The sequence below is a fragment of the Mesocricetus auratus genome, unplaced genomic scaffold (assembly GCF_017639785.1).
Source record: "Mesocricetus auratus isolate SY011 unplaced genomic scaffold, BCM_Maur_2.0 Super-Scaffold_100010, whole genome shotgun sequence".
Taxonomy (NCBI): domain Eukaryota; kingdom Metazoa; phylum Chordata; class Mammalia; order Rodentia; family Cricetidae; genus Mesocricetus; species Mesocricetus auratus.
Window position 1 is genome coordinate 66217005 of NW_024429194.1, and position 23943 is coordinate 66240947.

Genomic DNA, 23943 nt, shown 5'->3' on the forward strand with positions numbered 1-23943 from the left:
AACCCTGTGTATACTGGACCTACCCTGTGCTGACAAGCTAGGGGACTCAAAGGGAGGGTCCTCAGAGGACAGAACAGACCAGCTAGGCAGTGTGGCGTACCTGGAACTTGGGCCTACTGTATATGAGCCCAAGGTCACACAGGCTTTGTATGGCCTGATCAGCAGGTGGTATCATCAAAAGTGTCCAGTGAGTTCACGCTCAACACTGTATTCATTGTCTCATTGTGTCTTCCATCTGCCCTTCGTACTGAGTAGCCTTACGCCATTTCTTAAGACGGGAAAGTAATTCTCTGGGGTCCCTATCTCAGCTCAAGCCTACCCAGCTGGGCAGAGCTGGCATGTAAGGTGTTCCGTGTAGCTGACAGTAAAGCTCAGACCACAAAGGAGGGGGCATTTGTGCCCATCCAGTACACTGTGTGGACCAGTCATGTGGTTGCGGCGATCTTTACCCTGAGGAATCTGATCACCACGGCTCTAAGAGAAGCTGAGCAAGGGTGCAGAAGAGAATCTGGGTGTGGGGCGCACTGGGGTAAAGTCTGGGTGTGCTAGGGCAACTCTTCCTCAGTTTGCTTTAAAATACAAGCATTGATAATAGCGTTTGTCTCCTCTATGATCTCTGAAGATCAGAGAAGACTGTGGGTTCGGGAGGGTCCTGAACACCACGTGGGACAGTTGGCTAAACCTGTGAGGTGAATGACTTCTGCCTGAGAGCTGGGGGGACCTTGGCACTGACCCTTTCCTCTGCCTGGGGGAAGATCTGTGCTCTCCACCTCGGCTTCTTTTTGCACTTCACTGAAGACCAGTTCTTTCCACCGAGGCCTGTTCCTGTTCTCACTAAGTGTGGCAGCTGTTCTCTCAGAGGCAGCGTGTGTGACTGCCACCCGGACTGCCACAGCTGTGGGACACACAGACCCAACAAGCCCAGCACTAGAGGCTTCTGGTTCCAGAGAAGGTGCAGAGCACAAGGAGCAGGGAGCAATTCAAGAACTCCTTGGTATTTGTCCTTACAGGACAGTTATTTATGTTCCTTTTTTGGGGGAGAAGGAGGTTCAGGCAGAGTTTCTCTGTGGCTTTGGAGGCTGTCCTGGAACTAGCTCTTGTAGACCAGGCTGGTCTCAAACTCAGAGATCCGCCTGCCTCTGCCTCCCATGTGCTGGGATTAAAGGTGTGAGCCACCACTGCCCGGCAATTTATGCTCTTTTATGGGTGAAAAAGATTTATAATGTAAAACTGTAGAAAACATATGTTTATTGCATAGACATATGGATTTAGAATAAATTCCCAACAAAGAACAAAAGACAAACAAAAGGTAGACAAAACACAACAAAATATTCAGAAAAAGGCAAAGTAAAACAAGATAACACTTTGTATTAATCAAAGAAACAAAGTTCCTAAAAATCAAAACCATCCAGAAGTGACTTATAAAGAAAAAGAGGTTGGCATTGTGGCACATGCCTTTTATCCCCGTGCTCGGGAGGCACAGGCGGGTGGACCTCCGTGAGTCAGAAGCCAGCCTGGTCTACAGAGTGAGTTCAGGACTGTGGGCGCTATGTAGAGAAGCCCTGTCTCAGAAAACAAACTAACAAATCAATAAATAGAGTCATTGTCTGGAATGAAGGAGGTCTTGGGTTAGATCCCAACTACTGTGGGAGAAGGGGGGAAGAAAGGAAGGAAGGAGGAAAGGGAGGGAGAATGAGATACTAAGTTACTAGAGTGGACAGAAAGTCACTGATACAGTTAACAGAAGGTCTAGGTCTTGGGGACTGAGAAAGCTGGGTGGGTTGAGGTCCTTGCTTCAGGGTCTATTGACCTGGGTTCCATACTGGAAGCCCACACAGTGCAATGAGAAAAGCAACCACAGATACACCACAGCACAAACAGGGTCGCACCAAAATCAATGTTTAAAAACTATATAGGTCTCACTGGGCAGTGGTGACACACACCTTTGATCCCAGTACTCAGGAGGCAGAGGCAGGTGCATCTCTGTGAGTTCGAAGCTGCACTGAAACCCTGTCTTGAAGAAAAAAAAAAAAGCATAGGTCTCTATGGCCTCAAAAAAGCATTTATCCTTTGGCCCCATAACACCACTTCTAGAAATTTATCTAAGGCAATAATCAAAGATAAAAACAAATATTTGTGCTTAGGAAATCCATCACAAAGCAAATTAGAGGTTAAAAAAAATTACAAGATAACATAGTAACAAAATACTCTAGTGTGGAGTAGTATGTAACCATAAAGCCGTGACACCAAGAACACTTTGAAAATTACAGAGTGTGTGCTGGGCAGTGGTGGCATGGTGTCACCACTTTAATCCCGGCACTCGTGAGGCAGACACAGGCGGATCTCTGAGTTCCTGGGATTTTATCTGGACCTCGTGCAGGCCTCTGCCTGCTGTCTCATGCCTTACCTTGTCCATTAAGTAGAAGCTCTGAGAGCAGAACCTCAGGGCTATCGGCTTGCATCTATGCCTGCACCTGGCACAAAGCCAGGGCCCACAAGTACTGAGAGAGTCCTTCATCGACGTCATCTCCCTCTTTCTTCACAGGTGAGGTGACCAGTCCGGCTGCCAGTGTGAACGGGCCAGCCTGGGTGAGGGACAGAGACCGGTGAGCAGCCTGGTGAGAGGGACCAGAGAAAGGACTGGGGGGAGAGAGGTTTGGGGGCTGAGAGCCTCCCTCTTCTGTGATCCAGAATGTCTAACTCCCTTATGGGGTCTTTAATCAGGCCAGGAGGAAGCAACGAGACCCTTCCCATCAAGGTTCCCCATTTGCAGTGAATTCATAGCTTTTGTGTCACTGGGCCCAGAATGCCTGACAGAAACACCTTAATGGGAGAGGCATTGGGCTTTTGGCAAGGAAGACAGTGTAATGTGACTTCGTCTGGTGGCTAAACCGTGAGATAATAGCCGTTCACAAGAAGCTGGGAGGGTGAGAGTAGGTAGGGACTGAGCTATGTCTTCCAAAGGTCCTAAGGACTGCATAGCCCCAGCCAAGCTGTGGTGGCGCACGCCTTTAATCCCAGCACTGGAGAGGCAGAGGCAGGCGGATCTCTGAGTTTGATACCAGCCTGGTCTACAGAGAAAGTTCCAGGACAGCCTCTAAAGCTACACAGAGAAACCCTGTCTCTAAAAAAATTTACTTGAAGTTGGTGTTATTTTGTAAATGGAACATTGAGTGACAGGCAACTGATTGACTTGCCAATTTGTGGTTGATCCTAGCAGAGAATTTGGGGTCTAGGCACCCATGCAGGGTATGGGGAAGAGCTGGGGTTTCTATAGATTTTGCCACAAGAGGAAACCCAGCCTGACCTTGAGTTGCTGCATCGTCACAAGTGTAACAAAGGTCACCAAAGAGTTTTGTCATCTTCCTCCTTATTTCTCTTCTTGCCTGTGAGTAGTCTGCCAGGGCCTGACGCCCAAGGCCATGGAGGAGCCAGCTGGAGGCCCCGGAAGCCTGAGGCCAGTGGCTGGCGATGATAGCAGCATGGAACTGGACACCTGCCACGAGCTTCTGCACAGACTTCGGGAGCTAGAGGTAGGTGGTAGCAGACAGGGTGGGGCGGCTGACCAGGAAATCAGGGCTGCCCACCCAGGGCTCAGTGTGGAGAAGGCTCGCCTAGCTAGAGGAGACTGGGCATTTTAGTGAAGCTCCCCTGAGAAGCCCTTCCTTCCTCGTCACACTCCAGCTCAGAAGCAAGACACATGCAAAGGGGAGAGCTATCCTATACCCCAAGTGAATAAAACAGTCAGATGACCTAGGGCCCAAGAGTTGACAGACAAGACAAAGCTCATCCACCCTGCATCCCTTTTCCACCTTCTCCCTGTAGGCCGAGAACTCAGCGCTTGCCCAGGCCAATGAGAACCAGCGGGAGACTTATGAACGCTGTCTGGATGAGGTCTGTGGGGTGTGCCAAAGGACAGTGCTGGGGATGGGGATGGTAGACACACCACCAGCTCAGCTCCTGGGTTTTCTGTCTCCAGGTTGCCAACCATGTGGTGCAGGCGCTACTGAACCAGAAGGTGAGTGGGCTCAGGAAGCAGCTTATACTCCCACCCAACTGCCCCGAGACAGACCCAGGATATAGTCAGGAGAGCTCTCCTGGGACTCCAGAGACTTGCACAGGTCACCCTTCACTGGGAACTAGAGGAGAGGGCTGGGAGGACCTGGGAGGAGCTTGTCATTGGCTCTCCCTCCACTGGGCCCCCCTCTACTGCCTCTGGCAGGCCCGTTTTTTCTCGGCCAGGAGGCATGAGGGGTAGGTAAAGCCAGATCTGGTCTCTGAACTATGGGAACTTTGATTTGGACTCAACGTCTTCCCTTACACTGAGCCCCGCTGATTTCTCTAGGTTGTGATGGTCTTCAAAACAGTACTGATGCTGTGAGCCCAGGTGTCCTTGAAATGTTTTCTGAGATCACTGTGACACGGGCCACTTTGACTTCAGGCTCTTCCTTGTCTTATGGCCTCTTTTTTTCTTGACATGACTTATAGAAGGGAGGACACCAACTCCAAAAATGGTGAAAATGACAGAGACGCTAGCCTTTACCATCCGTTAGGATAGTATACCTAGAGATCTCATCCCCAGAGGCTGCAGCTGTGGATACAGCTGGCTGGGGTGGGGAAGTCTGCTCATTTCACTGTTCCTCTCCTGCCCCTCCTGTGCTTCCTGTGCCTCCTGGGTGGACAGGACCTGCGGGAGGAGTGTATCAAGCTGAAGAAGAGGGTGTTTGATCTGGAGCGACAGAACCAGATGCTGAGTGCACTGTTGCAGCAGAAACTGCAGCTCACGGCCAACTCCCTCCCTCAGGTGGGCAAAACACTTCTCCCTCCTTCCCGGAGCCAGCACCTGCGTCCCTGCTGGTATCAGCACTCCCTTCTGCTCACCTCACAGGAGCAGGGTGTGAGCCTATGGCCATGTTTAGAAGGCCTTCCCAGGCTGACAGACGTGTACTTTAGCTGAGGGAATACTCTCTGAGCCCCCCTACAAACTTAGCTGTCACCCTGTCCCCGGGTTCTCCCTACTCAACCAGACAGCATCCTTTGTTGTTGAACAGGGTCTTACTCTGTAGCCCTGACTGAACTTAAACTTGAGGCAATTCTGCCTCAGCTTCCCAAGTACTGAGATTAGAAGTATGGCCCTCACTCCCAGTGTACCCCTTCTTATTGACAGAGAAAATTCACATTTGCTCCAGTCCTGTGTGGGGAGTTGGGTGGAGGCTACAAATGCAGTTATTTCCAGCTCCCTGGAGGCCCCTGTGGCCACTGACGTGGCTTCTTCCTGGCCAGGGACAGGGCAGGGCTAAGCAACCCATAGCTTTGTGTTACAGAGAGGACAAGAAAGGCTCATCACCCTGGTAACCGGATGTACATGGCTGCACATATTGGCCTCTGGCTCACACCTTCACAGGCTCCTGGATTCAGTTGTCACTAGTGCCACTCTGTCAGGAACCCCAAGGATGGGGTGAGACACAGAGAAAAGATCAAGAGAGGTCTAGAAGTCGAGGAGAGTGGCAGGTTGCTTTTGAGGGGCAGCCAGCCCCTTCCCCCATCTTGACAAAAAAAGAAGTACTTTAGCAGGGAGGAGCTGAGCCGTGTCTGTCTGAACTTGTATATCTGAATAACCCAGCTGGTGTCTGATCCATGAGCTGGACCCTGTCATCAGGAGAGAGTCTGAAGTTGTCCCTACCCTGCTGTGGTGCCACTATAGGAGTCACCCCTGGGGCCCCGGGATGTTAGCCAAGTCCCCTCAGTTTCAGTGACTGATAACGGAACAGAGAGCAGCCTTAAGTCACTTTTTTAAAAAACCTCAATGAACTCTGAGACCACTGAGGGTTTGGTCCAGGAGATCTATTTCGAGTAACCGTGATGCAATGGAAAATTATAAATCTTGGCCTCAAAAAAACTGGGATTGGGTTTCTAACTGAACTGCTTCTTAGCTAAGTGTAACCTCAGGCAAAGTATCAAACTGTATAAATCATAGGTTTTCCCCTTATATATAAATGGGAATAAAAATACTTGCATCACATGTTATTGCAAGGATTAAATGAGATAATATATAGTTCTTGGTTCACAAACTGTCAGTAAATGGCAGCAGTTTAGTGCTATTAATGCAATTCCCAGGGTGTGCTTCTCTGGGCTGAAAGCTAATTACGCTTTTCTTGTGAGCCTTGCCTTTGCCAGCTCCCAAGGAACTGAAGTGAGTCTCAAGGCCCTGCGGGTGTTGTGTCCTGTGCGGGGTGGGTGTGACCCTGGAAGGCTGGGACCACTAAGAGGCGTGTCTATTGACAGCCCTGCTACAGTCAAGTGTAGCTGTGCTACTTATCCCAGGATGGGGCAGCTAGCCCTCAGAGGCACAGGGAAACGGCTCAGTCGTGGTATTATCACACTCGTCGTGCAAAAGTTAGGGCTTGTGTTTAACAATGCTGTACACTTATGATTCAGGCTCTGGGGAGTTGGAGAAGCTCCCTAGGACTTACTAGCCAGCCCGATAGCCTACTCATTGAGCCCCAGGTCCCAGTGATGGGCCCTATCTCAAAAACCAAGGCAGGTGACTCCCAAGGAACAGCACTGACATGCACTCATGCATGAGCACAGCGTGCGCACGTGCACACACACACTCACACACACACACACGCGCGCTCGCGCGCGCATACGCGCGCTTACAGTTCCAGTAAGGAAATGACATTGGACCTGTGTGTGGGTGGAAAAGAGAATGACAAAAGACACTACAGATGCTGTGGAGAAGGATTCCTCGTGGAAAGAACACGCAGAGGGTGGCACGCAGTCAGTTTGACTAGACAGAGGATGTGTGGAAGGATGGCAGGTAACGGGAGCTGGGGCGCGGTCATGAAGAACCTGCGGACTACAGGGGAGCAGATCTGCAGCGGGCAGCGGCCAGGAAAGGAGGTTCAAAAGTCCTTTGGGAAAAGGATGTGTTAACTTCCTTGTGCACGACTAAGAAGCCTGAAGGGGGTCTGAATGGAGTCAAGGAGGCTCTTTGGAGTGCCAGTTGCTGTCCAGGCCAAAAGCAGGAAGAGCTGGGCTACAAATGGCCAGAGGCGAAGCCCAGATGCTGCAGGGGTGTGAAGGCTCTGAGGGCTGAGGGTGAGTGAAGGGTTAAAGCTGACTCATTCCCATTCTACATGTAAGAGGAACTCAAATTCCCAAAGACCATGTGAGAGTGAGAAGCCCAGGATTGCACCCTCCCTGTTAGAACGTGAAAGGAAGTGTTCCGTGAGACCATCTCTGCCTTTTCGTGTGTGTGTGTGTGTGTGTGTGTGTGTGTGTGCGCGCGCGCGCGCGCGCGCGTGCGCGTGCGTGCACGCACACCACAGGTCAACCTTGAGTGTGACACCTTCACACGCTGTCTACCTTGTTCTGGAGGGATGTAGGAAGGGAAGAGAATGTCTCCCTGGCCTTTTGCTAGCTGCTAGCTAAAAGGAACAAGGGCATGCCACTGGGCCTGGCTTTTGTTTTTTTAAGCACATGGGTCCTGGGGATCAAAAAATTTAGACTTCATGTTTCCATAGCAAGCACTTTACCTACAGATTTGTCCCCCCCAGCTCAGCCTACCTCCTCTAGTTTGTTTCTTCTGGTGTGTGTATGTATGTGTGGTATGCATACATGTGTCTGACTTGAACCCAGAGCTGGATGCTTTGGCCAGTCCAGGTAGCCAGCTGGCCTCAGGGAGCCCCTGTTGTTGTCTCTCATGGACGGGAATCACAGGCTCTCATACCCTCCTGGCATTTATGTGAACGCTGGGGATCTGAGTCCTGGTCCTCACATTTGCGTAGCACTCTGCCCACTGAGCCATCTTACCAGTCCTGCCTTGATTTCCGTAAGTCCTTCCATCTCTGCATTCTCGGATCCTAGGTTGTTTCCTTTGTAAGTGGGGAAACAAAGTAGTGCTGGAACCAGGAAAGGCACATGGGTTAGACCAGTTGCTGTCCTCTGGGCTTAGGACGTCTCTCCCAACCTAAATCCGCTGTGCTTGCTAGTCTGCTCTTCCATGCCACCTGGACCTGCTTTTAGGCTTACCTTTCTAGCAGGAGAGCCACATCATAGTCTCTGGAGGGCCACAGTGGGTAGGAATGCCTGACTCTGAGTGGTTAATGACAGCTGTGTATCTCCATTCTTCCTGCAGATCCCACTCACCCCACTGCAGACACCATCAGAGCCACCGGCCTCCCTATCCCTGAGCGCTGCTGAGGGACCAGCCACCTCACTGCCTTTAGGACACCGTGCTGGGCCAAGAGAGGTCAGAGGAGAGAGTGTTGGGGGTTTGTGGCTGACCGGCTAGAGGCTCCCCTGCTGCCTCCTAATAGGTCTAAGGGGAAGGGCTGTTTCGTATGCACAGACTCCAGTCCAGGCTGTAAGTGTGAGCCCTCAGCTGTCAGCCTCAGACCAAGAAAAACGGGCCTGCCCCTCCCCCAGCCATGGCCTGCAATCAAATGAAGTCATGCAGCAGAAGTCACAGCACTCCCACTTGCAGACTCATTCCATGCCGGGCACTAACTATGCAGGACACATCTGTGCTCTTTTCTTTTATGGGGCTAAGTTGAATCACAATCTCATTTAACAGCTGACACCCCGAAACTTAGGGGTCAGATGACTTGCTGAAGGTCATGTAAATGAGGTGGACCTGGACTTGATCCACTCTGATTCTAGAATGTATAGTACCAGAGCAAAGTCACAGAAGGGTTCATATGGGGTCATTGGCAGGTCCCTTCTGCTGGCACCCCTGCCTGTTGATCGGCTGACTGGGAAAGGCCCAGGCTTGCTTGCTGTGAATAACTTAGGTCTTGGCTTTAAAACACCCTCCTTGAACATCTGTTCTTTCTGGAGCCAGAAAAACAGGCAGGACCCCCTCCATCCTGGAGCAAACATAGAGGTCAGAACTGTAGCTGGTCAGGCCTGGCAATGGAAAGAGCCAGGGTTGAGAGACATGGGTGACCAGTCTACTCAGAGTGTGAGTACAGCGGGCTAAGCAGGGCTCAGCCATCTTGAGGAAGCTGAACCATCAGTGTCCTAAGAGCTGTGTATTCATTTGTGGGACAGACAGGGCCAGACTGGGTTGTTCCTAAAATAGTCTCTTACGTTTGTTTATCTTAAGGCCTGGGCCTTACATGTCAGCTACACGCAGTCTTTTCCTCACGCAGTCTCTCCCCCCCCCCCCCAGGTGTGTTGGGAACAGCAGTTGAGGCCAGGAGGCCCAGGCCCTCCAGCCACTCCACCGCCAGTGCTGGATGCCCTGTCCCCATTTCTTCGGAAGAAAGCTCAGATACTAGAGGTGCTGCGCGCCTTGGAGGAGACTGACCCTTTGCTCTTGTGCTCATCTGCCACTCCCTGGCGGCCCCCAGGCCAGGGCCCCAGCCCTCCAGAGCCCATCAATGGCGAGCTCTGTGGACCACCCCAGCCTGAACCCTCACCGTGGGCACCCTATCTGCTGCTCGGCCCTGGGAGCCTAGGAGCACTGCTGCACTGGGAGCGTCTCTTGGGGGGCTCTGGGGAAGAAGGAGGCATCCGGCAACCCTGGGCCCCTAACCGGGCTCCCCCACCAGCCCAGGGCCCCAACTCTGGCCCACACTGTGCCCCAGGCAGTAGCTCCTCCTCTTCTTCTGATGAAGCAGGTGACCCCAATGAGGCACCCAGCCCTGACACCCTGCTAGGTGCCTTGGCCCACAAGCAGGTGAACCTGGGCCAACTCCTCGAAGACACAGAGACTTATCTCCAGGCTTTCCTGGCTGGGGCTGCAGGCCCTCTCAGTGGTGACCACCCAGGTGCTGGGAAGCCATCCTCACCAGATCCAGGAGCCCCACAGCTGTCCAAGTCCAAAGGCCTCCCGAAGTCAGCTTGGGGTGGGGGTACCCCAGAGGCCAACAGGCTGGGATTTGGTGCTACCTCAGAGGGCCAGGGGCCCCTTCCCTTCCTCAGCATGTTCATGGGTGCTGGGGATGCCCCGCTGGCCTCACGACCCAGCCACCCCCACTCTTCATCTCAGGTGAAAAGCAAGCTCCAAATTGGGCTCCCTTCTCCTGGGGAAGCCCAGGGACCCCTTCTGCCCTCTCCAGCCAGAGGTCTCAAGTTTCTTAAGCTGCCTGCAGCCTCAGAGAAGGTCCCCAGCCCAGGAGGCCCCCAACTCAGTCCCCAGCTCCCCCGGAATTCTCGAATCCCCTGTCGCAACAGTGGCTCAGATGGTAGCCCCTCTCCACTGCTGGCCCGCAGGGGTCTGGGTGGAGGAGAGCTGTCCCCAGATGGAGCACAAGGCCTGCCCAGCAGCCCTTCACCCTGCTCTACAATTCCAAACTCTGTGCAGCTCAGACCCTCCCAGTCATCTGTGCCCACTACACTGTCTCCAGGACCAGCAGCATCTCCCTGCTTTGAAAACATCCTGGACCTTTCCCGGAGCGCCTTTAGGGGGTCCTCCCCGGAGCCACCTCCATCCCCAATGCAGGTGCCCACCTACTCACAGCTGACTCTGGAGGTACCTCAGGCCCCCGAGGTCCTCAGGAGCCCTGGAGCCCCTAGCCCTGGCCTCTCAGAATCTTGCCCCTATGGGAGCCCCCAGGACAAGAGTCTGGACAAGGCAGGTTCTGAGTCTCCCCATCCCAGCCGCAGGACTCCAGGTGGCTCATCCAAGAAGCCAGGCCAGGGATCAGGGCGGCGACCTGGTGGTGATCCTAGCCATACACCTCTGCGGGACAGACTGGCAGCCCTTGGCAAACTGAAGACAGGCCCCGAGGGGCCTCTGGGTATAGAAAAGAACGGAGTGCTGTCCCGGCCTGGCACTGAGAAGGCCAGGGTACGTGAAAGCACTGGAGACATGCCTCCCACCACGAGGCCGCTTGAACAGACGGAAGCTAAGGGCATCCTGAGGGGAGCAGTGGCCTTAGGCACAAGCAGCCTGAAGCAGCAGGATCTGGGGCTGATGGATCCTGGGACCCGAGTCTACTCCTCCCACTCCATGGGCGCGCGCGTGGACCTGGAACCCATCTCACCAAGGAGCTGCCTCACCAAAGTGGAGTTGGCCAAGAGCCGGCTGGCAGGGGCTCTGTGTCCCCAGATGCCCCGCACACCTGCAAAAGTGCCAACCCCAGCCCCTAGCCTGAGCAAGCCCAAGAGCCCTCACAATAGCCCAACAAAGCTGCCCTCCAAATCACCCACCAAGGTGGTGCCCCGACCCGTGGCACCCTTAGGTGCCAAGGAGCCCTCCAAGGCTGACAAAGGGAAGGGCACACCTTGGACAGATTGTGGTAGCACAGTTGGCCAGCCTGCATCCGCAATACCTGACCCCACCCATCCAAGCCAAGGCTCAGAAGGCCCAGCCCCACACTCCGCCATTGAGGAGAAGGTGATGAAGGGCATTGAGGAGAACGTCTTGCGACTTCAAGGCCAGGAACGGACACCAGGCTCTGAAGCCAAGCACCGCAACACCAGCAGCATTGCCAGCTGGTTTGGCCTTAAAAAGAGCAAACTGCCGGCTCTGAATCGCCGCACAGAAGCTACCAAGAACAAGGAAGGGGCCAGTGGGGGTTCCCCGCTCCGGAAAGAAGTCAAGACGGACACCCGGAAGCTGGAGGCTGAGAGCCTCAACATCTCCAAGCTGATGGCTAAGGCAGAAGACCTGCGCCGGGCACTTGAGGAAGAGAAAGCCTACCTGAGCAGCAGAGCCCGCCCACGGCCCTCGGGCCCAGCCACAGTGCCCGGCTCAGGTCTGGGGCAGGTGCAAGGCCAGCTAGCCGGCATGTATCAGGGTGCAGACACCTTCATGCAACAGCTCCTGAATAGGTGAGAGTCTGGGACCAGTCGGTAATACTCAGTGGGCTGGGGCTGCCCTGGGAGTTTGGGTTTCCCGGAGGTCAAGGGGAATACAGTGTCACCATAGCCTCTGCTGGTGACCTGACCAAGAAAGAGGGATAGGACTCAGAAGTATGGGGTTTACACCCATGTCCTCCTCCTCGCTGGCTGGTGTCAGACTCAGGCTAGCTCTCTTTTGAGGGGCTATCACTATCTCTCCCTGATTCCTGCCCCTCATATGCATATGCTAATTGAGTGTAACTGAGTGAATGCCCATCCTAAGTCCTAACCAGACTGATGGAAGGGGGAGAAAGTTCCCTTTGACTCCTGCCACTAAGGGAGTCGTGGTTTAGGGAAAGGCGCCCATTTACAATGTTTACTCTATCTAGGCCAATTGGGTAAAAGGACTGAAGGACTCAGACCCTGCAAAGGGCATTAATTTGGGGTTCCTGTGTTCTCAGAAATCTCAGGGAAGTAGGCTGGGACTGTTGTATGTAGTCCTGGGTGCAAACTGGTCTAACAGCGAGCTAGAGGACCATGCCCCTGGAAGGATGATTTGGAGGTGGGCTCTCACCTCCCACATTCTTTCCTGCCCCTCCTATTTCTCTACTTCCCCCACTGTGCCTGTCATAAGCTTCAGGAGGAGGGGGCATCCATATGTCCCTATCCCCAGGATGGGCAGCAGGGAGCACCTCTCTAGGGCCAGCACTGTTGGAAGGTTCATGACTGGTGGTATGTTAGTCTGTTTTGTGTCACTAATTAAACGCAAGACAAACTACTTTTATAGAGTTTCATTTTGAACCATGGTTCTAGAGATCCACGGGTCGTATCTGACGATTGCATCTGCTTCCGGAGCCCTGTGGTATCCCAGAGTGTCATGGAATGAAATGGGGAGTGTGCTTGGGTGGCTCTGTTGGTATTTCCCTCGAAAAGCCACTAGTCGCAGGGGTCTGTACCCTAATGACCATGCCCAATCCTAGTCACTTCTTGAAAGATCCTACCTCTGGAAGCATTTTCATCTTTTGTTTGTTTGAAACCGGGTCTCAAGATGTAGGCTGTTCTGAAACCCCCTGTGTAGACTGGGCTGGCCTCAGATTCAGAGTTCCAGCTACCTCTGCCTAGTGCTGGAATCAAAGGCTGGCAGCAGCCAGCCTGACAGCGCCTCCATCTTTGTGTTTCTGTCTCTGCTTTGGGGTATTGTGTTTTGAAACAGAGTTTCTCTGAGTAGCCCCAGCTGTCCTGAAACTCGATCTGTAGATCAGGCTGGCCTCAAGCTCGCAGAGATCCGCCTGCCTGTCAAAGGTGTGTGCTTCCACTGCCACCTGGCCAGCATTTCCATCTTAATAGCTCATTAGGAAGGGTATATGCAACACCTAAAGCCTTGGGAGACACTAGCTAACTCTGGACCTTAGCAGATGCTCGGCGCCGACTTCCCTCACGTCCATTGTGCTGTTGTTCTTAGGGTGGATGGTAAGGAGCTGCCTCCCAAGAGCTGGCGGGAGCCCAAGCCTGAGTATGGGGATTTCCAGCCAGTGTCCACTGACCCCAAGAGTCCCTGGCCTGCCTGTGGGCCCCGAAATGGCCTTGTAGGCCCACTTCAGGGCTGTGGAAAACCTTCCGGAAAGGTGAGTTCTTAAGTAGGGACTGTTCTGAGGGCACCTGGAAACTGCTAGTCTGCATAGTGTCTACCACTCGGCCTCCCAGACCCCCAGAGGCACTGTGGGGGACCTGGGGGTCCCTGGAATAGACACTCAGATCTCCTGTACCCACACAGCCCAGCAGTGAGCCAGGTAGGCGGGAAGAGATCCCCTCAGATGTCAGCCTGACCGAGCCTGTTTCCACCGCACATTTCACAGGTGAGCAGGGTCCCCCTCCCACTCCACTCCCTGTCACTCCAGCAGTGCCAGGTCCTGAGTGACACCTTGGTTCCCAGTCCTGGCTGGGGATGGAGATCTCAGTGGCTGCATAAGAGTAATCCCCCAGCCGGGCGGTGGTGGCGCACGCCTTTAATCCTAGCACTCGGGAGGCAGAGGCAGGCGGATCTCTGTAAGTTCGAGGCCGGGCTGGATCGATGGCCTCCAAAACAATACGGAGAAACTCTGTCTCTTAAAACCAAAAAAAAAAAAAAGAGTACTCCCCCCTGCCCTGAGGGGCACTTGGTTCAAGCTGAGAGAGAGAGTTGCAGATGGGGGCTGAGTTCTATGTCGTGAGCCCTTTGAGCCAGGAAGACTGAGTGGGATGGCCTGAAGCTGGGGGAGAGGAAAAAATGACTGCGGCCCAGCCTCAAACTTGTATGCCCCTTCTCCACAGCCTGTGGCTCCTTGACTCGGACCTTGGACAGTGGCATTGGGACCTTCCCACCCCCAGATCACAGCAGCAGTGGAACCCCCAGCAAGAATCTCCCCAAGACCAAGTCACTGCGCCTGGAGCCCCCGCCAGGGGCACCCCCAGCTCGGCCTCCAGCCCTCACCAAAGTCCCTCGCCGCGCACACACGCTGGAGCGGGAGGTGCCGGGCATTGAGGAACTGCTGGTGAGTGGGCGGCACCCCAGCCTGCCAGCCTTTCCTGGACTGCTCACTGCTCCTTCAGGCCACCGAAGCCATCAGACCTGTCCTGATGGTGAGTGTCCCAACAGGTGGTAGGACATCTCCAAGGGGATCCTTAGAGCTGGGCAGGTACATCCAACTCTCCCCTCTCTTCTCTTGGACAGATCCCTGTGAAGACCCAGGCCCTCCCCCACCTGTCCAGCTGGCCAAGAACTGGACCTTCCCCAACACCCGAGCAGCTGGCAGCTCCAGTGACCCCTTCCTGTGCCCACCCCGACAACTGGAGGGACTGCCTAGGCCCCCCATGGTAAGCTGACCGAAGGAAGAAGAAAGAGGCCTGGGGGGCAGGAGGGAGCGACACTGGGAGACAGATGTCCCTGGTAAGGCACACTTTCAGCCTGCACATCCGGGAGGTAAGGGTAGGCCTGCCCACCCATCCCATATAGGGAGAGGGCTTCCATTGTTCCCCAGAACCTTGGAAGGGCCATGCATAGTTAGTTAATACCAGTCTGCCTCCATGGACTGCTCAGCAGTCCAGGTGTGCAGGGTACTCTCTCAACAGTGCTCCTTCTCTAGGCCCTACCTGTGGACCGAAAGCAGAGCCTGGAGCCCAGCCGCCCATCTACGCCTCAGGGCCCAGCATTTGGGGGCAGTCGTACCCCCAGCACATCGGACATGGGCGAGGAAGGCCGAGTGGCCAGTGGGGGAGCTGCCGGGTTGGAGACCTCAGAGTCCCTAAGTGACTCACTCTATGACTCACTGTCCTCCTGTGGGAGTCAGGGCTGAGGGACCACACCCACTACAGTTCCTCCGGAGCTGCGACCCTAGGCTGGGACTACTGTCACGCTCCACGCCTTGGAGCCAGTGAGGCCCCATCTGAAGGGACCAAGGAGAAGGTGGATAAGAAGGTGACCGGGGTCCCTGGCACACCCCACTGCTGCTGTGGATGAGACAACCATGCTCGGCTCAGGGAGAGACCTCACCCCTGGTCCCTTGACTCCCAGAGTCAGGCTCTTCTTGAAGGGACTGGGGGCCCCAGGCTGCTTTGTCCTAGCTCCTACTTCAGGCGGAGCCATCTTGTGGTGCTGGGCTTCCTGCCCGCCATCTCTGCCCAACCTGGCTGCAACCCTGCCCCAGAGCCCCCATGGGGCCAATTTTGGAAGCCCCAGGCTTATGGAGTTTGGGGGTGAGGGGGACAAGTTGCCTTCTCTCTCTGCCCTGGTCCTCCCTGCTGTCTGAATGGTGCTGCCTCCCTTCCCCACGTCTTTGGGGTCTGTTTGTCTGTCTTCATCTTTGTTTTTATATATACACACACACATATATATAAAAGCGCCTGGTTCAGTCCCCACACCCAACCCGCACTGCGGTTAATTTATCTGTTGTTTAAAAGCGGCTGCCCTGCTCCCAGCCTCTGCTTCTGCAGTATCCCTAATAAAGCGTGGAGGCCTCTCCCCACTGTGACTGCTGTGTGGCAACATCTCCCTTTATGCTAGTTTTTGTATAAATAACCCCCCGAGGTGGACAGGCGGGTAGGTCGAGGGAACCCCAGATGCTCTTCTGAGGCTGTGTGCCTGCCCTTCCCCCAGAGGATCTGGCTAGTCCTCTAGGAGGTGACTTAGGGGTCTGTGAAAGAGGCCCTACTTAGATCTGAGGGGCCAGGTGGGGCGCAGGGCTGGGTAACCTTGGAGAGAGAGATGGGGAAGAGGACTGTGGTCCATGCACTCAAGCCCCTCTGTGTGCCAGCGGGGGGGGGGGGACAGGCCAGTTCAAGAACAGGCGCGCTGGCTTTGCAGGAAGAGGGAACAGTCAGTGACTGCCCAGGCAGAGAGGGGAGGAGCCTAGTAAGAATGCTCTCAACACTCAGCACACACCATGCTGTCTTCCCGCTTACGAACCATCCTCCCTGTGGCTATGGAGCAGAGGACCTTTATCACCAAAGCTGCTGTTTGAAAAACTGCATCACTGCAAACCTCGGATTTCCTCATCTAGGCCAGGTGGTCCCCACAGCTACTTTCCCTTTAATGTTCTGCAGCCCATCCACATCTGGCCTCTCCCATCCCCTTAGTTGATGTCATCATTGAAGAAATTAACAAGAGCCAGAACAGGGCCTGATGATAACAGTTTTGTGTAAGTTTGCCAGCTTTCATGTCCCTGCCTCTTCCTAGGTGGGCTGAAGGAAGTTTGCAGCCTCCTGGCTTGTCTCTTGTCCTACTATTGGCTTAAGCCTGATGTGTTACATCATTTCCTGTTAGAACTGCCTTAGATTTTAAGAGACCATTCCTTTCTAGGAAGGTGTCATGGTGGGCTTGAGTCTCTTTCCCTTAAAAGCTAAGACCAAAGGATCCATCCACATCCTCATCAGGGTCTGCTCAGTTTGCTCCTCAGCTCTGTTCTTGGGAATTTGAAAATACCAGGCATCTCCTTGGTCCTTGGGACAGTGTAAGTCAACTGGAGAAATGTCCTGGGCTGTATGGGCCATGATGGTGCCCAGAGGAAGCCCTGCCCACCAAGGTTTTGCCTGATCCTCTGCAGGCTCCTGTCCTAAACAGCTGCTGCCCACAGCCATACTATGCCCACCCCCACGAGGATCAGGTTCCAACTGAAACAGTTCGGTGGAGGAGCATGTGGATTTGTTGCTCCTCCAGGGACCCAGATTCTTAGACTTCAAGGAAGGCCTTGGCTAAAAACCTCCTTGATCCTGGCTGGAGCAGAGCACTTGGTGTTTCAGTGTGCAACAGCTGCTTGTAAAGTTACTGTGACCTCACTCCTAACTCAAGAACAATGGACAAATGTTTGCCTTCCCAGAGTGCAAGACCTCGGCTGGCTTTCCCCAACACAGGAAGCTCAGATGCTAGACACCTGCCCTTCCCCCAAGCAGCAGGCCATTAGCAAAGGCCTAAAGAACGGACTCCACTTACTGAGCGTTTCCTTTGCAGGACATCCCAAAATGTTCACTGAGTTTTTTCTCAGGGCTGCCAGTGGTTTTATTTTCTTTCCCTATTTCTAGTTTATTTTTTCACAAATAGTATGTCTTGTTTCCTTTACCAAAAAAAAAAGTTAAAAAAAGAAAGTCAGGCTCAGCAGGGAACTCTAGACACTCTCCTTCCTCTAGACACCCTCCTTATGCTAAAATCCTCCTTCCTCTAAAACCCTCCCTGACTCTAGAAACCCCCTTTCCTCTAGACACCTTTTTCCTCTAGACAACTTCCTTCCTCTAGAACCCTCCTTCCTCTAGAAACTTCCCTGCCTCTAGATACCTTCCTTCCTCTAAACACCCTCCTTCCTCTAGAAACCTCCCTGCCTCTAGAACCCTCCTTCCTCTCTAAGTTACTTCAAGTGTATAATCTCTTTTTTTAAGCATTTTTTAATTTATTTATGTATTGTGTATAAATACAGCCAGCAGAAGGCACCAGATCTCATTCAAGGTGGTTATGAGCCACCATGTGGTTGCTGGGAATTGAACTCAGGACCTCTGGAAGAACAGTCTTTTTTAGTTGTTGTTGGTTTTTTTTTTTTTTTTTTTTTTTGGTTTTTACGAGACAGGGTTTCTCTGTATTGTTTTGGAGGCCATCGGTCCAGCCCGGCCTCGAACTCACCGCCTGCCTCTGCCTCCCAAGTGCTGGGATTAAAGGCGTGCGCCATCACCGCCCGGCTTTTTGTTGTTGTTGTTTTGTTTTGTTTTTTGTTTTTTGTTTTTGTGGAAGAACAGTCTTAACCGCTGAGCCATCTCTCCAGCCCAAGTGTATAATCTCTTAAAGATACAAGTTCATACTAGGTACTTGTGGGCAAGGCTGTGATTTTAGGAACCAATTTTTTTTAACTTTCTAATTATTGAAAACATATAAATTTGGACTGGTTCACAGCCATCTGTAATACCAGTTCCAGGGTCTTGCTGTGGGAACATTAGGCACCTAGTTAGGATTTCTAGCCTACATAAAAGCCAGGTGTGAAAGTGTGTGTCTGTAACTTCAGTGCTGGTGTGGAGGCAAAAACAGGCAGGCCTCAGGGCTTGATAAATAAAAGACTGTCTCAATAAATAAGAGAGCAAGTATGAAGCCGGGTGTTGGTGGCACATGCCTTTAATCCCAGCACTCGGGAGGCAGAGGCAGGCGGCTCTCTGTGAGTTCGAGGCCAGCCTGGTCTACAAAGTCAGTTCTGGGACAGTCAGGACTGTTACACAAAAAAACCCTGTCTGGAAACCAGAAAGCAAACCAATGGCTGGTGAGATGGCTCCACGGGTAAAAGCGCGTGTGCACCCTCAGCACCCAGACTTCACAGTGCAAGGAGAGAAGCAACCTCTGAACACTACCCTCTGACTGCCACACAAACTGGCAAACACACCCACACATCACAGGCACATCCATGCTAATCATAAAACACACACACATCACAGGCACATCCATGCTAATCATAAAACACACACACATCACAGGCACATCCATGCTAATCATAAAACACACACACATCACAGGCACATCCATGCTAATCATAAAACACACACACATCACAGGCACATCCATGCTAATCATAAAACACACACACATCACAGGCACATCCATGCTAATCATAAAACACACACACATCACAGGCACATCCATGCTAATCATAAAACACCCACACATCACAGGCACATCCATGCTAATCATAAAACACCCACACATCACAGGCACATCCATGCTAATCATAAAACACACACACATCACAGGCACATCCATGCTAATCATAAAACACACACACATCACAGGCACATCCATGCTAATCATAAAACACCCACACATCACAGGCACATCCATGCTAATCATAAAACACACACACATCACAGGCACATCCATGCTAATCATAAAACACACACACATCACAGGCACATCCATGCTAATCATAAAACACACACACATCACAGGCACATCCATGCTAATCATAAAACACACACACATCACAGGCACATCCATGCTAATCATAAAACACACACACATCACAGGCACATCCATGCTAATCATAAAACACACACACATCACAGGCACATCCATGCTAATCATAAAACACACACACATCACAGGCACATCCATGCTAATCATAAAACACACACACATCACAGGCACATCCATGCTAATCATAAAACACACACACATCACAGGCACATCCATGCTAATCATAAAACACCCACACATCACAGGCACATCCATGCTAATCATAAAACACACACACATCACAGGCACATCCATGCTAATCATAAAACACACACACATCACAGGCACATCCATGCTAATCATAAAACACCCACACATCACAGGCACATCCATGCTAATCATAAAACACACACACATCACAGGCACATCCATGCTAATCATAAAACACACACACATCACAGGCACATCCATGCTAATCATAAAACACACACACATCACAGGCACATCCATGCTAATCATAAAACACACACACATCACAGGCACATCCATGCTAATCATAAAACACACACACATCACAGGCACATCCATGCTAATCATAAAACACCCACACATCACAGGCACATCCATGCTAATCATAAAACACACACACATCACAGGCACATCCATGCTAATCATAAAACACACACACATCACAGGCACATCCATGCTAATCATAAAACACACACACATCACAGGCACATCCATGCTAATCATAAAACACCCACACATCACAGGCACATCCATGCTAATCATAAAACACACACACATCACAGGCACATCCATGCTAATCATAAAACACACACACATCACAGGCACATCCATGCTAATCATAAAACACCCACACATCACAGGCACATCCATGCTAATCATAAAACACACACACATCACAGGCACATCCATGCTAATCATAAAACACCCACACATCACAGGCACATCCATGCTAATCATAAAACACCCACACATCACAGGCACATCCATGCTAATCATAAAACACACACACATCACAGGCACATCCATGCTAATCATAAAACACACACACATCACAGGCACATCCATGCTAATCATAAAACACACACACATCACAGGCACATCCATGCTAATCATAAAACACCCACACATCACAGGCACATCCATGCTAATCATAAAACACACACACATCACAGGCACATCCATGCTAATCATAAAACACACACACATCACAGGCACATCCATGCTAATCATAAAACACACACACATCACAGGCACATCCATGCTAATCATAAAACACACACACATCACAGGCACATCCATGCTAATCATAAAACACACACACATCACAGGCACATCCATGCTAATCATAAAACACACACACATCACAGGCACATCCATGCTAATCATAAAACACACACACATCACAGGCACATCCATGCTAATCATAAAACACACACACATCACAGGCACATCCATGCTAATCATAAAACACACACACATCACAGGCACATCCATGCTAATCATAAAACACACACACATCACAGGCACATCCATGCTAATCATAAAACACCCACACATCACAGGCACATCCATGCTAATCATAAAACACCCACACATCACAGGCACATCCATGCTAATCATAAAACACACACACATCACAGGCACATCCATGCTAATCATAAAACACCCACACATCACAGGCACATCCATGCTAATCATAAAACACCCACACATCACAGGCACATCCATGCTAATCATAAAACACACACACATCACAGGCACATCCATGCTAATCATAAAACACACACACATCACAGGCACATCCATGCTAATCATAAAACACACACACATCACAGGCACATCCATGCTAATCATAAAACACCCACACATCACAGGCACATCCATGCTAATCATAAAACACACACACATCACAGGCACATCCATGCTAATCATAAAACACACACACATCACAGGCACATCCATGCTAATCATAAAACACACACACATCACAGGCACATCCATGCTAATCATAAAATCAAGTATTTTTAAAAACCAAGCAGAAGGCTGGGGATGGAGCTCGGTTGGTATAGTTGGCACGTGCTCAGCTAGCATGGGTGAGGCCTTGGGAGTGCTTCCATAGCATCAGCAAACCCTAGCATGGTTCTGCATACTCATAATCATAGCACTCTGGCAGTGGAGGCAGGAGGCTGGTCAAGGCCTGCCTGGGATACAGGAGACACTGTCTCAAAAACAAACACCTAGAGAAGGCCCGGGTTCACTTGAATTAGCTAAGGGGTTGTATGTATATGTATATGTATATGTATATGTATATGTATATGTAGGACCAACTGAAGAAAAAGGCACCATGAATTTCAAAGAGAGAATAGGAAGTCTTGGCGGGAGGAAAGGGAAGGGGGAAATGATGTAATTATGATCTCAAAAAATAAAATATTAAAAATTCAAGGAAGTAGATGAGTTGAAGGGAAGGCTGAGTAGGTGGCATAGACCAAGGACTTGGTCTACGCTGAGGAAGTTCAGGGAACAGAGTCTGATCTCTGCAGGGTCTTGTTTAGGCTTTGTAGTTCAGGCTGGCTTGGAACTCTCCATCCTCCTGCCTCAGCCTCCCAAGTGTTACCAGTTGTAGTTTTGATGAGCTCTGGAGTCAGTATCTGGGCTTGAAAACTGGAACACTTAACAGGTTAAAGCCTGTCTGTGGAAGGGCTGTGAGTCGAGCGAGACCCTGCCCTGGGGCCAGAGAGATGGATCTCTCCAGGGAGAAGATCAAACGAGGCTCTTCCAGAAGACCAACTTTGGTACCCACACTGGATGGCTCACAATCACCAGTAAGTCCAGCTCTAGAGGGATCTGGTCTTCAGGCACCTACACTCATGTGCAATCCCCCCATATACACACACATATAACATATATATATGAGAAAAATGGTTTCAAAAAACAAAAATAAGAAAACGACAACAGAAAGGAAATAACATGAAAGCTGAGGCAGGAGTACTGAGACTACACACAAACACACACACACACACACACACACACACATCATCACACACGGCGGTTGTCACTCCGTGGCAGGACACCTGCTCAGCAACAACGCCCTGCGTTTGATCCCTAATGCTGAAAGATGGAGAGAAGGAAACTTGGGCTGGCTCAAGAACTATGGGTGAGCAGTGACTGACAGGGTGGTGAACCAGAAGGATGTAGCTGTGTTTTGAGCAGTGGAAGCCTTCCCATCTCATGCCACTGACATGAGGCAGAGGTGAAAATTGCCAGAGGAAACCCAGAGGTCTCAAGGTGAAGTTGAGTGGGCTTATGAGCAGGGAGAAGGCAGCTGTGGTCTTATGGAGGAAGAGCCATCAAGAAATTAAATTTTGGAAGCCAGGTGGTGGTGGTGCACACCTTTAATCCCAGCACTCGGGAGGCAGAGGCAGAAGCAGGTGGATCTCTGTGAGTTTGAGGCCAGCCTGGTCTACAGAGTGAGTTCCAGGACAGGCTCCAAAGTTACAGGGAAACCCTGTTTGGAAAAAAAAATTAAATTTTAGTCCTTGCCTAGTGGAAGCCAAGCAGATAGGATAAGAGTGTCAGGAGTGGGGTGTTTCTCTAAGGTAGGAGAACTCCTTGAAATAAATTTTATTTTATTTCTTGTCTTTCTTTTTTGAAGAAAAGGTCTCACTATGTAGCCAAGGCTGGCTGTGAGTTCATGACAATTTTCTTGCCTCTGATGTGGCCTCTCCAGGTCTGAAAGTATAGGGTCACTAAACCAGGCTCCCATTCTCTAAGCAACAATAAAAAAAAAAATCCTTTCTTGGCAACTGAGAAAATGTTGCCAGAAGATAGTGCAAGGCAGGCAGGGTCATGGTTTGCGGGGCTGCACTGCCACCGTGTGGTCATAAACGGAGATACAGAGCAGCGTCCCAGCCAGTTCTCGCCACCGGCCTTGCATCATGGGAGACACATTTCCTGCAGCCAGTCTCAGTGTATCAGGGGCTGGCAAGGCAGCTGGACAACTCTGCGCCACGTTTCTAGCAAACTCTTGCAAGTCAGGACTTTCTGCAGGTGAACTTCCACGCCATACCTGTCCTTTTGTCCCTAATGTTTGATGAGCTAATTGCGTGGCATCTGGATTGACCTTGCTCCTGATCTCTGGTCTCCCTCCACCTCTCAGGTACTGAATTTATAGCTCAAGCTAGCCTAGAACTTACTGTACAGCTCAGGATGGCCCCAAGGCCCTGGCAGTCCTCCTGAATTAGCTTCTTGAATACTTTGATTACAGGCGTGAGCCATGACATTGGGCTAAAATTTTCTCTCTGTACATTTTTTTTAATTCAAGTTTGAACTCAGGGCATCACATATGCTAGACAACCCTAAAATTAATTTTAATTGATAAAATATATAATGATTTCCATGTATATTGTAGAAAAATCACAAAACCTCTGGCCTCATCCTAGGCATACTGGGCAACTGCCCTGACAGCAAATTACATGTCCAATGGCCCCATTTTTCTTAGTTTTCCACTTAGTGTTTGTTTGTTTTTTTTGTTGTTGTTGTTGTTTTGGTTTTTTGAGACAAGATTTCTCTGTATTGTTTTGAAGGCTGTCCTGGAACTCACTCTGTAGATCAGTCTGGCTTTGAACTCACAGAGATTTGCCTGCCTCTGCCTCCCGAGTGCTGGGATT

The 23943-nt window shown here is 51.2% G+C and overlaps 1 protein-coding gene across 2 annotated transcripts in view; it reads left to right on the forward strand.

Annotated features, from left to right (window-relative positions):
- The window catches only part of Nckap5l (NCK associated protein 5 like), a 37494-nt gene extending 21694 nt beyond the window's left edge, over positions 1-15800 (forward strand). The window contains exons 2-13 of one of the 2 annotated variants that reach the window (XM_013111346.3): positions 2546-2618; positions 3397-3533; positions 3826-3894; positions 3980-4018; positions 4685-4804; positions 8141-8254; positions 9176-11784; positions 13256-13418; positions 13568-13649; positions 14104-14412; positions 14504-14646; positions 14916-15800. In XM_013111346.3, the coding sequence (XP_012966800.1) occupies positions 3423-3533; positions 3826-3894; positions 3980-4018; positions 4685-4804; positions 8141-8254; positions 9176-11784; positions 13256-13418; positions 13568-13649; positions 14104-14412; positions 14504-14646; positions 14916-15125 (3969 nt within the window). In that variant the 5' untranslated portion in view covers positions 2546-2618; positions 3397-3422 and the 3' untranslated portion in view covers positions 15126-15800. The remainder of the gene's footprint in view (positions 1-2545; positions 2619-3396; positions 3534-3825; positions 3895-3979; positions 4019-4684; positions 4805-8140; positions 8255-9175; positions 11785-13255; positions 13419-13567; positions 13650-14103; positions 14413-14503; positions 14647-14915) is intronic. The other variant, XM_005067223.4, reaches the window with a different exon arrangement.
- Positions 15801-23943: the final 8143 nt, after the last annotated feature.